Raw genomic sequence first — 14831 nt, 5'->3', positions numbered from 1 at the left:
TAACTGTAATTATTTCCCACATCCAAGTTCCAGGTTATAATATGCAAAAGTCTAAACATTAATCTCTTAATTTTACAGTAATGAAACTTACCCAAAATAAAGGCTTTTACATCTAAAAAATGCACATTTAAGGGGCTCCTCTGTGAACACATGGAGACCCATGTCTCGGTGTGCAATGATCTGATTGACTTGAAGTTACAGGAGGTATATAGTAACAAACACATCAATTTGTGAAGACATCAAGTAGGATAATAACTTATTTTTTCTTTTTATAATCTGAGCTCAGAAATGGAAGTGTGCTTAATGGGTACGTGAGCTTGATAGGTACGTTTACCCTATATAAAGGCTAATTCAAAATATTAACAAGTGCTATAATTGTATATAAATAAGCTACAGATTTTTCAATACAGAATGTTTGCAGATTGGTTCTTTCATCTGGTAGTTTATAAATCTGTTTCATCGTTTGTATCGGCTGAATGCTTTAGAGACAAGAATATGTTCTATTTATTATCGCAGGGACACATAATGCCTGCAGAGGGGAAAGAGAGCATTATTCAGTATGTGTCATATGACAGTAAATTTGAGTTTTTGTCAGCATCCTGCACTAGCACATGCTGTTTTTTGGAAGTGTCTTGAGAAGCATCACTGCCATAATGATGCCATGGAGAAATGAATTCACTGAAATAAGATGAGAACCTGCCAGCATACAAACATAAAAAAAACAAATTATTTATCTCAACTGTACAGTACATAGCTTGCAGTTTCCATAACAACCTTAATGTCTTCATTGGCCGATGAGCGGGAACATGTGCTTTTTCCCTAGGCATGTGTTCCAATGTGTGTGTTTATTTTATCCTTTAATGAAGCAAGGGTTAACGAGGACACTGAAGACAACACTTTATTTGTGTATAGTGTGGTGGATCTTCTTTTTGCACTCAGAATGGTTTGTAATGGATCTGTAATGGTGACTTATCACCAGTATGCTGTATATTATTGCTTGGTTTATAAATAATGTTGTACAGAAGTGACCCATTTGCACCATGCCACCATCACATGATTTTTAGAGCATTTTCTGCTAAAATACAGCTGGAAGTGCAGATCAGTTGTCTCAATATTGGGTTTGTTGTGGAGTAATGCATGCTTGTGAAATTACATCTGTGAGATTGAATGTTTCATCCATTAGAGCAGCATATGTGCCAACCCATTCATTTTGCCATGCAGGTACTGTATCTGCTCACAGCAGTGCAGTATGGGTAGCTTGTGTATCTTTTCATTGATTTCATCTTTGGGATAATATTGATCACAAACACAATATGCAGAGAAAGTATTTATTTTTAGTTTTTTTATATATGTTTTAAGCTGTGTAATGTTAGAAGCATTTTACTTATTTTTGGAATTTTTAATCAAGCGTTTGGGGTTAGTAAGTTGTTTTTATTATTATTATTTTAATTTTTTTATCTATTTGAAATAAATGTTTACTGCTTTCTAAAGGATCTGCTGGAGTAACAGTTTCTGAAAATTCTGCTTTTTTTCTGCTTCACAGGAATAAATTAAATTTAAAAATTAGGGCTGTCAAATCGATTAATCATGATTAATCACATCCAAATTATATATACATGTATATGTGTGTATTATATATATATATATATATATATATATATATATATATATATATATATATATATATATATATACACACATACACACACATATACATGTGTATATATATATACATACATATAAATATAAATATACAGTACGCACATATATTATGTAAACAAAAACTTTTATTTTGGATTTGATTAATCACGATTAATAGATTTGACAGCCCTATTTAAATATATATAAAAACAGTCATTTAAAACTGTAATGTTTTTCAGTATTATATATTCTGTATTGCTATTTTTACTGTATTTTTGATCAAATAAATGCGGCTTTGGTGAGCATAAGTGACTTACGAAAGAGACTTTCAAAAACATTAAGAAATCTTATCAACCCAAACTTTTGGTAGTGTATATAATCAAACTTTTCATGAATCATTTTAAATCACAGATACAATACTTGCCTATTTATATCCACACAAACATATAATTTACTTTAAGATATGTACATGAACACTTGATGCTCATCCTTTGTTAAATTACATCATTAGCCCCTTCATTGATTTTTGGCTGGTTTTGTGTTGTCTACGTCTCATTTGTTGCATCTGCATCATAGGCTTCCTTTCCAAAACAGATGCGTTGTCATGGTTACAAAAGGCAATATAAAGCAGAGGTGATGTGAGTGCTGGCAGTGAACAGAGAAGACGAGGCTTGTGTATTAGTATTACCTGTTTTTTTTGTTCCCCAAACTCTCACACTTTTATTCAGGAGAGCCTCTTCTTATGTGAGAGCTTTTATCAGGGCTGAACATGCTGAAGTGCTGTTTAGTGTGTGGTGTCATGGAAGCATTTTAGGAACAGCATGTTCTAAAATGATAAATGTCTTTAATAGATGCCTGTTTCTGTTGTTATCAGGCATCCACTTATTTATTGTGTTTACATTTACATCAAGTGGTCAAAGTCTGGTTTACTTTACTTTGCTCACCCAAACCCCAAGGGTGTCATAGCGGAGGCCTCCTTGGTTTTCATCCAAACAGACTTAGAAATCGTATAGACAATAGAAAGAAACATGAAACGTAATAACTCTAATTCAGCTTATCACAGGTCTGCAATGAAGCATTTCGACGAGGCTTGCAGTGACTAAATGTACCTGGAGGAAGGAGTTTAATGGGCATTATTGCTGTTATCTCTTGCATTGTGTACTCAGCGGGGCAGGCCTATAGGAAACGTGGCAGCCTGTCTGTTCTTTTGTGTGTGGATGTGTCTGAGCTATAGTGCTTCCTTTTAATGTGTTTCACCACTTGATCATCCACACTGCTCTGCTGGAGGTAGATAACAGTGAAAACAGCATGGCTTTAAAACTGGAGCAGGCAACATTTTGAGAATAGAATTGAAAGTACAAAAATAAAACAAAACAGCTATTACTGTTCCTGCTTATTTTTGAAGTGCATGCTAAAGATCAGTGGGTGACTCCAGTGCACATGCTTCCCTCAAACGGTTCAGGTTAAACTCAAGTTTCAAGTTGAGCTTTATTGTCTTTCCGCTACATGTGGGGACATACAGTGGAACAAAATGTCGTGCCTCGCAGGACCACAGTGCTACATAAATACAGACATACAACAATGAAGTAAAAAAACACTATAAACCTATACACAACTAACCTACTGGCAGATTTGAACTATATGTATACTATATATATAAGTATTTACCCTATACAAACTAAAAGAATAAAGGATAAAAAATACAAACTATACGAATGCTTCACAAATACTGTACATGTGCAAAGAGAGACATTTTGAGCAAGCTGGTTGGGGAACAGAGCAGGATGATTTGTAGTGCATGAGCATGTAAACATACATATATTGCTGAGTCTTTTGTGGGATTGTGTTCACGCAGCAGTGTGTGTAAAGTGTCTAGTGCACATAGAGGAGAGTGTGTTACTACAGGTGGTTTGTACAGGCCCACTCACCTGTGTGTAGCACACTACGAATTGCACAAAAAAAAGTTCCATACAGTTTTTTCTTTGGTCTGGTAAGGTTGGGGGGGGGGGGGGGGGGGGGGGTGTTTGGGGTGGTCCATGTTTCAACAGGTAGGGGTTTGCATGGGGTTTCAGAGAGGGACGGGGTGATTTGAGTTCAGGGCTCTCACAGCCTGGGGGAAAAAGCTGTTGAGCAGTCTGGCGGAGCGGGCTCTGATGCTCCGATACCGTCTTCCTGATGGTAGGAGCTGGAAGAGACTGTGGGAGGGATGGGTGGAGTCCTTCACGATGCTGTTGGTTTTGCTGGAGCATCGTGTAAGGATAATGTCCAGGATGGAGGGGAGAGGGGCACCGATGATCTTTGCAGCTGTGTTCACTGTCCGCTGGAGGGTCTTGCGGTCAGCAGCACTGCAGTTCCCGTACCAGACAGTGATGCAGCTGGTCAGCACACTCTCAATGGCCTCTGTAGAATGTGGTGAGGATGGGTGGAGGGAGACTTGCTCTTTTCAGCCGGCGGAGAAAGTGTAAGCGCTGTTGTGCCTTTTTGGAGAGTGACATGGTGTTGGTGGTCCAGGTGAGATCCTCTGTGATGTGCACCCCCAGGAATTTAGTGCTGCTGACTCTCTCCACAGTCGAGCTGTCGATGGTCAGTGGGGGGTGGTCACTGTTCTATTCATCTGGCAGCCAGATGAATAGAAACTCTTCTATTCATTTGGTCTTTGTCTACATCATCAGTGTAAAATCTGTTCTTTAAATAGTGTTTGTGTCTCTTTCTAAGGATGAGTACATGAATCATGGTTATTCTTGAAACACTAGCCTGTTTCTCTTGATAGTGCTCCTCCATATGAGGATGAATGAGAGGTTTCTTCTGTTGCCGCATAGTGATTCACCCACTTCAGATGGCAGGAGTGCATAGTAAAGTGTGATCGCCTTCGAAATGGCTTCGCATTTTTGATCTGTGCTTCTCACTAAGTGGAGGTTTTGTATTATGTGAAGGAGCTATGATTTCTCAGTCAAAATTACGAGAAATTTTAGGGTTTAATTTAGCAAGTTTAGGGTCGGTAAGATTTTAAAAGTTTTTTAAAATAAGTCTTTTATTCTCACCAAGGCTGCATTTATTTGATCAAAAATACAGTAAAAACACAAAATAAAAATAGCTATTTATTGCTGTGATGCAAAGCTTAATGTTCAGCAGCCATTTCTTCAGTAACACATGATTCTTCAGAAATCTTTCTAATATGCTAATTTGATGCTCAAGAAACATTTCTCATTATTGTTATTAGTGCTGAAGTCAGTTTCGATGCTTAATATTTTTGTGGAAACCATGATACATTTTTAAGAACAGAACAGAAAGTTCAAAAGAACAGCGTTTTTTAAATAGATAATTTTTTGTAACAGTGTTAAAGTCTTTACTGTCACGTTTGATCAATTTACTCCATCCTCTTGTAATAAAAGCATTAATTTATTATATATACCTGTATATATATATATATATATATTAGGGATGCACGATATTATCGGACTGATATCGAAATCGGCCGATAATGACTTTAAATGTAAATATCGGCATCGGCCTGACATGCAAAATTATGCCGATATGTCTTTCCGATAAGGGGAAGGGGTTAACTCGCATGTGCTCAGGGTGTGCTAGCGATTAGATCACGTCAGCAATGTGGCTCATTCTTGAAGCAAAGTTTTGTCTGAATGATGAATAGATTGACTGTTTTGGATCGCTGCATTTAATGTGTGAAGGCATGTACAGAATGACGCGTTCGGTGTGGGATAGAGTAAACAGTTATAGCACAAGCAGGGGCAGCAGTGACAGCCTCCCCCAGGTCCTAATGCCCGTTCGGTAAGTAGTTTTAATAGTAGGGGCGCAGTTGGCCTACTTCTAATTAAATTAAAAGTAAAATAGCCTACACAAATAACATTTAGACTGTGTTTCTGATTAAATAAAGCAGTAATTGATGTAATAAAATAAGTATGTTTTGATTTAATGGTCAGAAGCTATAGCTTACATGAAAAAAAAAAAATCACAAACATGACACTTGTAAATTAAATAATTTTATATATACTGATTTATTCATTAATGTGTAACGTTTTATTTTTTAAACAAATCATGAGCTCTAAAAGATTTTCAGAATTTTTACAACTCTTTTGTTTTAGACCATCTACAAATGTTAAATCTTAAAATAAAATATTAGGGTTAACACTGCATCTTTCTGGGGGAAAAAATGCAGCGATTGATATAGTTGATTTATATTTATTTTCAAAGCTTCAATGTACTGTTAAAAAAAACTTTATTATTTTTTAATTAATTCTAATAAATAAGTTCTTGTTAAAAACTAACCAAAATTAATAATATTTTGCTTATAATTTCTGCACAGGAGAGACTTGGTGTTGTTTCCAAACAAAAGGAAATATATCGGTATCGGCATCGATATCGGCCAAAATGAGTTGAAAAATATCGGCATATCGAATATCGGCAGAATTCCAATATCGTGCATCCCTAATATATATATATATATATATATATATATATATATATATATATATATATATATATATATATATATATTGTGATATCATGTCAAGTCAAGTCACCTTTATTTATGTAGCGCTTTTAACAATACAGATTTACACAAACAGTTATGAGGAGTGTGTGATACTCTAAAATATGTGCTGACCGTGGCTAGTGGCACTTATTGTACCTTTCACAGCTGTATCTGCACATTTCACACATGCTTCTTTACAACACGTCAGCCATTACTGCCAATTCAAGACTGTTTTAGTGACAGATGGATGCAAAATTTTGCATGAATATGTCAGGTCTGTAAAACTGACATTGTGTGGGTCTCTCTCTCTCTGCAGGGCTCTGTTTGACTATGAGAGGGCGAAGGATAGTGGTCTGCCCAGTCAGGGGCTCAGTTTCCGATATGGAGACATCCTCCATGTCATCAATGCATCTGATGATGAGTGGTGGCAGGCCAGGAGAGTGACGCCTGAAGGGGACAGTGAGGAGATGGGCGTCATCCCCAGCAAAAGGAGGTGAGTTTCATGCTGAATCACCTACACGACTGAAGACTGAACCTGTGACCAGTGTAGATTTATTACCACCTTTTTAAGCATTTTGTGCAACCATTAGTAACTTAATAACCACAAACCACATCCAACCTTACCTTTTTATTAAGAGTTGTCAATAAATGTAAAACTACAATCAAATTAATTGATAAGCTAAATTACCAAATCAATCTCAATAAATTGCATATAACAATATTTAGTTAGTACAGCCACCTAAATGATGTTCATTAATTCTTAAAAAACATAAAATGTGCCCCCTTTTTAAGGTAGAGTGTCAAGTTAATATTTTTACTGAACTGTATTTTTTTAATGCAATTAATTGTACTAAATTAACATGTGACAGCCCTAGTTCTAATCGTTACCCTACTGCCCTATATTTAAGTTTGCTCTTTAAAGGGAACATAAAATGGAAAACTGAATTTTCTTTCCTCTTCAGATATGAAAGAGTTGAATATACCATGTGATTAATAAGCAGCAAAAATGCGTCATTCATTGATATTAACCTATCACTTGTCTATTAATTCCTAATCTGTATTTACATAAAGAAGTCTTAAATGTAAAGCAGCAACATTCTGTTTGATTTCAAATATCAGGAAAAAAAAAGGTAATGTAAAACAAAATTAGGACAAGAAACAGATTATGGTAAGATTTGTTTTTTAATGTTTTTAAAATAAGTCTCTTAAAGGGTTAATTCACCCCAAAAATGACTCACCCTCATGTCATTCCAAACCATCAAAAAATGTCTTAATTTGTGTTCTGAAGATGAACAAAGGTCTTACGGGTTTGGAACGACATGAGGGTGAGTAATTAATGACAGAATTTGCATTTTTGGGTGAACTAAACCTTTAAGTTCACCAAGGTTGCATTTGTTTATATAAAAGTATATAATATTGTGAATTTGCAATATTTATTTATATTTAAATATATTTTAAGATTTAATTAATTACTGTGATAGCAATTCAGTCATTACTCAAGTCCTTAGTGTCTCGTTATCCTTCAAAAATCATTCTAATATGCTGATTTGGTGCTATTATTATTTGTGTTTGTGCTGCTTAATGTTTGAAGCCGTAGGAATGTAATATAAGTACATTTGTGTAGAACATTTCACTGACTTTGTCTCTATTGCTGTGGCAGGGTGGAGAGAAAAGAGAGAGCTCGTCTGAAGACAGTTAAATTCAACGCTAAACCCGGTAGCCTCGATTCTAAAGGGGTAAGTGTTCTTTTTGTTGAGTGATTGCCTTTAAAATGATTTTATCAGTGCCAACATCCCAAATTCTGTTCGCCCAAGTTTTCAGGTGGAAAGGAAGGGCCCAATGATTTAATGCCAGTTTAGAGACAGTTCACCAGCAGCCCCTGTTGTGTCTCTTCACTCATCTAGTGTAATATCTAGCTGTCTCTTCCCTTTCATCCGGTTTAGTTTCTGTCGTGCCATATCATCTTGAATTTATTTTCCCATTTCAAGTTGTGCTGGTGGGTCATTGAGTGAAAGTGTGTGTGTGTGTGTGTGTGTGTGAGACTCTGTCCTTCTGCCGCAGTGTGACAGCTCACTCTGAGCTCTCAGACTCAGTACGGCAGCGCAGCTCACAGAAGCAGCTTCAATGTTATGTTTGTACATAAATGTGTCTTTTATGAGGTCATCTGTAGTAAATATTTCTTGTGTTTGTGTTTGAGCGGTCAACTGAATAAAACTGAAGGATGTAGGGTGTATTTTTAGTTCGGCATACAACCACAGCGCCGTTTGGATTTTTAGCCTTATGATTCCCGCTAGTATCCATAGCAACATTGCAGTCGGGCCTGCAAATTTCCCTTGCTTTCTTGTCTCTTGTTTCTCTTTCTTTTTTTCTCTCCCTCTGTCTTTTGAAGATGGGAGAGGGGTGGGGGTGTTGGCACTGATGGATTACTTGAGGATTTTGTTGTGTGGTTTTGTCTTGTGTTAAGATGCACCAACTTATAGGATTTCAGTGTTGACTGAAAATGCATTGATTATAGGATTGTTTATGTGCATAATAATAGAGAGGATTAGCGTAGTTATGAATAATCCCTTTAATCGCTATCAGGGGTGCAATTGGTTTCATTCATACACTGTGCTAAAATATTAAATTTAGACAAAAAAAACCCCACAGAAATACACACAAAAGCACTCAAATTTAAATTATATATTTATTTTATTGCTAAACATTTATCTGTGAATCTATTAAGAAATGTCTGGGTTGTATTTAACCCTAAGATCATAAGAATATTTATTTTGTTAATGTTTAAAGACATTTAATCCTGTTTTTAGAACCATTGACATTCTTAATAATTAAGCATAAAAATTCAGATTTTCATTATTGTTATGTAGAGAGAGTAAAAAATCTAACACCGTGTCCTAACTACACGCGACGCTGCGACACAATATAAAAGGTATCTTTCCTATGTTAATCAGAGTTTTTGTCCTAGCTAGCCAAGACGGCGACACGCAAAATTTCTGTTTTAGAAATGGTTTCTATTTCCGCAGCGTTGCGGCTGGAACAATAACATACAAACTATATGACAGTGGATAATCTCAGGTGATTATGTGCTTTATTCAAAGTTAAACGTATCTAATATGAGTTTAAATATCATTTTGCATGACCTTTTAGCCATGCTGAAAGCAACAACAGATAGTTTATCTTGAAGATAAATTAAAGCAAATATGTACGTTAAAACTGTGAACTCACTGCGAACCAACAAGTCAATTCCATGACAAAGATGTTATCAGTCACACAGTGTGTACATTTAATGATGTTAAAAAGGTTTGATATTTACGAATTTACGAATCTCCAGAGAGAGCCCGCCCACACACGCTTCTGATTGGCTGTGATGTTTGATTGACACCCAAATTGCTTGTCGCTGGAATCTTGACGCGACGCATGTAGTTAAGACACAGTTTTTATTAAAGCATTAATTAAATACAGTAAAAAAAACACTACTACAATGATGTTTACATACAACCTAAACCTAAAAATTCAACTTTTTTGTTGTTTGTTTTCTGTATGGTTTTACAGAAACGAGTGTTGGATAGAAAGTAATTTCAATAACATTTCATGATGCAAAAAAAATATATATATTAATGGTCCTTAAATAGGCTTGATGTAATATAATTCTTATTCATATCATTAAAAAAATATATTTTAATTTTTGGGGTAAAGGATGATCTGGACATATTCTAGTCTGGTTTAATCTCCACAGATTGTAATTTATCAGGAAAATTACATTCATATCAGGCAGAGAATTGACCTCAGGTTCACCAAATCAGCTAGAAAATTACATTTAAAATCACCTCAGTCACGTATATGTTACTTCATTTATTTTTCTTTGCATTTCATAACCTTTTTAAAAAAATTCACCTTCAGAGCATCAACATGCTACACACAAGCAGCACAGATTTTGCCCATTTGATCAGCATGGCACCTGTCCTGCATGCTTGTTTTTTTTAATATGAGTATTTTATTTTTATTTATTTTTTTAAGTCCCATTTGCCTTTGCATGGCACTAAACGAGCTTCACTTGGTCTTTTGTTTATCATTGTTTACCTCCCTTGTATGTTCATTCCAATTGATCATGTTTTAATTTGAATACATTTGAGCTGTCTGAAAACAGCTCAGGTGCTGTGACGTCATGGACAGCAGGGTTTGGATCAGCCTTCACAACAAACAAAGATGACCTATTCAGGATCATCCAAGCGCTTTTGGTTCAAGCCCAGAATAATGTAATTAGTTCAGTACAAATAAAAGCGTATTTAATATGAGTGAATTGCTCATTTTAAAAACCAATTGGATGTTTGGTGCTTTCCTAGCTGCTGTCCCTCACGTCCAGCTCCGGCCGTTGTGTTGTTTTTGTCAGCATGATTGTGACAGCGTTTAGAGCCCCCTGTTTGCACCATGCTCTCTCTCCGCACAGTCATTCAGTGAAAAACGTAGAAAGAACATCATCTTTTCACGCAAGTTCCCTTTCTACAAGAACAAGGACGCCGACGAGCAAGACGGCAGTGACTCAGAACGTAAGTAGCCACAAATGCACGTGCACTCTCACACGTAGGTACATGAAAACACGCTCACACAAACGCATCCTCGGGGTGGGTTGAGAGGTCTAGGTGTGTGTAGGTAGCTCCAGGAAGCCCATGTCCTCCTTCTTCTGCTGGCGTTACTGCCCGACCCACCAACAACCTTACTGTCTCTCTCTTCCTCTGTCTCTCTGTCTCCCATCCTCTTTCATTCTCTCTCTTCACCCCCCTCGCCTCTCTGATCGGCTGTGTGGTGTAGGACATCTCTGGAATAGGGGAGGACGGGTACGGAGCAAAGACACTGAGTAAGTGTGTTAAGGAATGGACCCAATACCCCTCTCCTAAGCACATATGTAACATTTCAGTTCAGATTTTTTCTTTTCTGTTGCGTCATCCTAGCCGTCTCCAACAACCACAGGCCTGTCTGCATGTCAGAATACTAATGTACGTTGGTCCACAGGTTGGAATGTTGTAGGGATTCCTGCATTACCGTCCTTAGGTTTATGTGGTAGCTAAAATGTTGCATGAACATAACGTCAGAATAGTTGTCAGATGTTGTTTGTTTAGTTTGTATGTCCAGAATGTTGTGCTATTTTCTATGTAAGCTTGTTTCTGCCACGGGATGAAAAAAAATCAAAGGTAACTGTGACTTTTTATCTTACAATTCTGACTTTTTTTTCCACAGTCCTGAGAAAAGTCAGAATTGTCAGAACAGAGATCGAAAAGTCAGAACAGAGATAGAAAGCAGCAATTACCTTGTAGTATTTTTTTTCGTTTCATGGCAGAGAAAAAACAACAACTGCGAGATGTAAACTCAAAATTCAGGGAAAAAGTCATTTAGTGATGGGTAAATAATAAATACTGATTATCAGACACGAATCAGAATATACAGTTCTGCTTATGGCTATCTAGGTTACAATCTAGTCTTTTGTGTTTGTCTTTTATGCAGTGCTTTGCCAAATGTCGTCTTGTGTTTTTGACAGTGTTTTTATGTTTTCATCAGGAACATTTAGCCAACACAATTATTGAAATATGGTTTGAAGGGAATACACATTAGTCAAACTGAATATTTAACATTATTCTCAATCAATTATTATATATTTGTGCCAAGATACAATGCATAGAGAGGGGAAGAGATAAGGGCCTATTTGTTCACAGAAAACAAAGCCGATATATAAGATCAGAATAGAGGATATTTCTTTTGTGTTTATCTCTCTTCCTCGGTACTGGGTCCCTAATTTAATTTCCTTTGTCTAATTTTATTTTATGCTTGAAACTCAAGTCTAATTTTGTCCAATACAACCAACTTAGACTGTCAAAGTTTATAGCAAGCCCTTGATAATAATCTTGACACCCTAATAATCTATAACACCCTTGACAACTAGAACACACTGCTATAAGAAAAAGTTAGTGAGTAACCTGATGAACTCAGGTTAGATTTGCTGGAGATATAGTACCGTACTCCAGCTCCAAAACGTTAGCTGTCAGGTTTTGTACTCATCTTGAGAGTGGCAGGTTTCCAGATTGAGTTTGAATTCAGAGCTCTCTGGATGAGCTTGTCACTTTGGACAGATTAGGTTTTGCTATGTAATTGTCATATTGCATGATGCTCTTCTAGACAGCCATCGTCAACATAATGAAAGATGACTTGTTTGTTTCCCCCTTGGCTGGTAAACAGGATTTGTGGCTTTTATTTAATTTATTTTGGAAATGAACTAACTTGATAACACACTGATGAAAAATGATATGTGCTGTCAGAAAGAATCATTTACAGTTTGTTTGCTGTAACATGCAGAAAGATACAAGTTTTAGCCATAAACATTCCAGATTTACATTTCAGCAAACTTTTCATTGATGAATATGAATATATACACTACTGTTTGTGGTAAGTTTTTTTTTTTTATGAATGATGCAAGGATGCATTAAATTGATTAACGATTACAGTAAAGACATTTCTAATATTACAAAATGTCGTTGCGAAGTTTCTTTTTACTAGAGAATGATGGGAAAAATGTATTATAGTTTCCACAAAATTATTAAGCAGCACAACATTACTGATTTGGAGCATTATGCATAACCAGCTATGTGAGACTCAACTCGCAATATTTTTTTCATTTGAGTCTAGTGCTAACAATAGAGCTCCATTCTAATAAGCATAAAATTATCTCATTTAAATATTCAAGAATTGTTTTTAATTCTACATTTTATTCATACTATAAAGTGTTGAATAAAATGTTTATTTATAGTCAACATTTTTCTCACCTCATCTGCTTGAATTGGATCAGTATTATGAACATGCAGTGTTGCCTTTAGAATTTGGCCAAACCAGAAATATTAGGAGGCAGCAAAGTTAAGTTAATTGCCTACCTTTTGAAACAGCTTTTTTGTTGTGAGTCTGCATTTGATGCCTTAAAATTCTGCCTCTGTGGGCAGCTCATTTGGTTGGCGAACAGCGCTTCAGAGTGTGCTTTGTGTTTGTAAGGCTTTAAATGGACATAATCCATTCTGTTTATGGCAATGGCTACACAACTAGAGGCCATCTAGCATTTCCACAGCTTCTAAATTGTTCTGGGTAAGAGCGGAGCACTGCACAAAACTGATTCATGTGTGTTCATTCTCTTTAGTTTAATGTTACCACTGCCAATGAGAAAAATGGAAGCTCTGGCTCAGAATAACATGCAATCCTATCTGGGTTTGAAACGATGGCTAATAACCATATTGTGTTCCTGCGGCAGCCTGCTTCTGTTCGTCCCAGGGCTAAAAATAAACTCCTCTGGCTCTCCAACTCCCTGTGTGCGCAGACCACCTCACAACTAGCGTCACTTTGGACTTGTGTTTCCATAATTGTACTATTATATTCAATTAGTATTCCCACTGTCTGAAACTTCAGTCTCATCCGTGATTAAATTGCTTTTCTGTTGTCCATCATTGTCCCAAAGCCTTTCTGGCGAACCCTTTAAATCTCCCAAATGAGCACTAACTCAATTTTGCCACTATTTTTCATTTTTCTCTTTTTTAATACAAATGTCCTTGTCAACAAATACATAATAGCATTACATGCTCAGTAACTCATTTACACATCCACTTGAGCCGTGCTCTGAGATGAGAGACCTTGGTGAAGGGCACATCAAATGTGGCCATCACGATCGCCGGCGTTCTGCATAAAGCAAGCCGAGTGCTATCATAAGCACCCACCCCACTGAGTATGTTTTTCTGTTCTGTTTCCAGGGAGTCAAGAGGAACTGATCCTCTCATATGAGCCTGTCATCAGACAAGAAAGTAAGTGCCTCTCCACGGTCTCTCATGCTTGAACTGTATGACGTTCACATTAAGTGTAAATAGATTACGTGATTGGTGTTCAATTTGATTTTACGTGTCTGTATTATGTGTTTGAACAGTTCATTATGCCAGACCGGTTATAATCTTGGGGCCCATGAAGGACAGAATCAACGATGACCTCATCTCTGAGTTCCCGGACAAGTTTGGGTCATGTGTGCCACGTAAGTACCCTACAGAGATCTTGTGGTTCCTGTCCAGGTGATTAGATTGTCAGATGAACTAGACTCTGGATCTTCTATTTATTATTCATTATTCATCTTTAATATGCACAGATTAACCTTCAGTAGAGGCTTACTCAACCAAAATCCTTAAAGAGCCCAACTGAGCAGTAGTGTACTATGTTATTCTCACTTGTGCCGTTATGAATTCCAGTCACAGTGTTAGAAAAACCTCCGGCCAAGGTAGTTTGTAATTATATCCAGTAGTCTTGGGGGTTTTTAAGCCTTTGTGCTGATAGCAGTTCTGGTGGGGTTCATCAAAATGAGATGGTAAGGTGAGTGCCCTGACCGTAAGAGTCCGTGGTGTTCCCTACTGTCCCAGAGTGCTTGTTGTGCAGTTCCTGAAACTCATTTCATTGTGTTGTGACTATCAAATCACTTATTTCAAGGTCTGCTGATTAACAAACTTAAACTAGGTCACTAGTTAGCGATGTTTTCAGAAGTCACAAGTGGTCTAAAGAGTACATTTTAAAAAATGGACTTAGAGCAAACCTTGAAAGTAACCCTTCGTAATACACGATTTGTAAAATTTGTTTTTGTTTTATAATTTTCCTAAATTTTGTGTTTATTGGGAAAGAGCTTTGTTGGCTT

At 36.6% G+C, this 14831-nt stretch overlaps 1 protein-coding gene across 3 annotated transcripts in view; it reads left to right on the top strand.

Annotated features, from left to right (window-relative positions):
* LOC306865956 (disks large homolog 2-like) overlaps positions 1 to 14831 on the top strand; it is a gene marked incomplete at its 5' end in the record, with an annotated part of 212325 nt that overhangs the window by 192425 nt on the left and 5069 nt on the right. For all 3 annotated transcript variants that reach the window (XM_079410830.1, XM_079410831.1, XM_079410832.1), the window contains 5 exons: positions 6450 to 6626; positions 7794 to 7869; positions 10581 to 10680; positions 13912 to 13962; positions 14082 to 14183. In XM_079410830.1, the coding sequence (XP_079266956.1) occupies positions 6450 to 6626; positions 7794 to 7869; positions 10581 to 10680; positions 13912 to 13962; positions 14082 to 14183 (506 nt within the window). The remainder of the gene's footprint in view (positions 1 to 6449; positions 6627 to 7793; positions 7870 to 10580; positions 10681 to 13911; positions 13963 to 14081; positions 14184 to 14831) is intronic.

The sequence above is a fragment of the Barbus barbus genome (assembly GCF_936440315.1).
Source record: "Barbus barbus genome assembly, chromosome: 47".
NCBI lineage: Eukaryota > Metazoa > Chordata > Actinopteri > Cypriniformes > Cyprinidae > Barbus > Barbus barbus.
The sequence above is the reverse complement of the archived record's forward strand: the minus strand, read 5'-3'. Positions and strand labels throughout refer to the sequence as shown.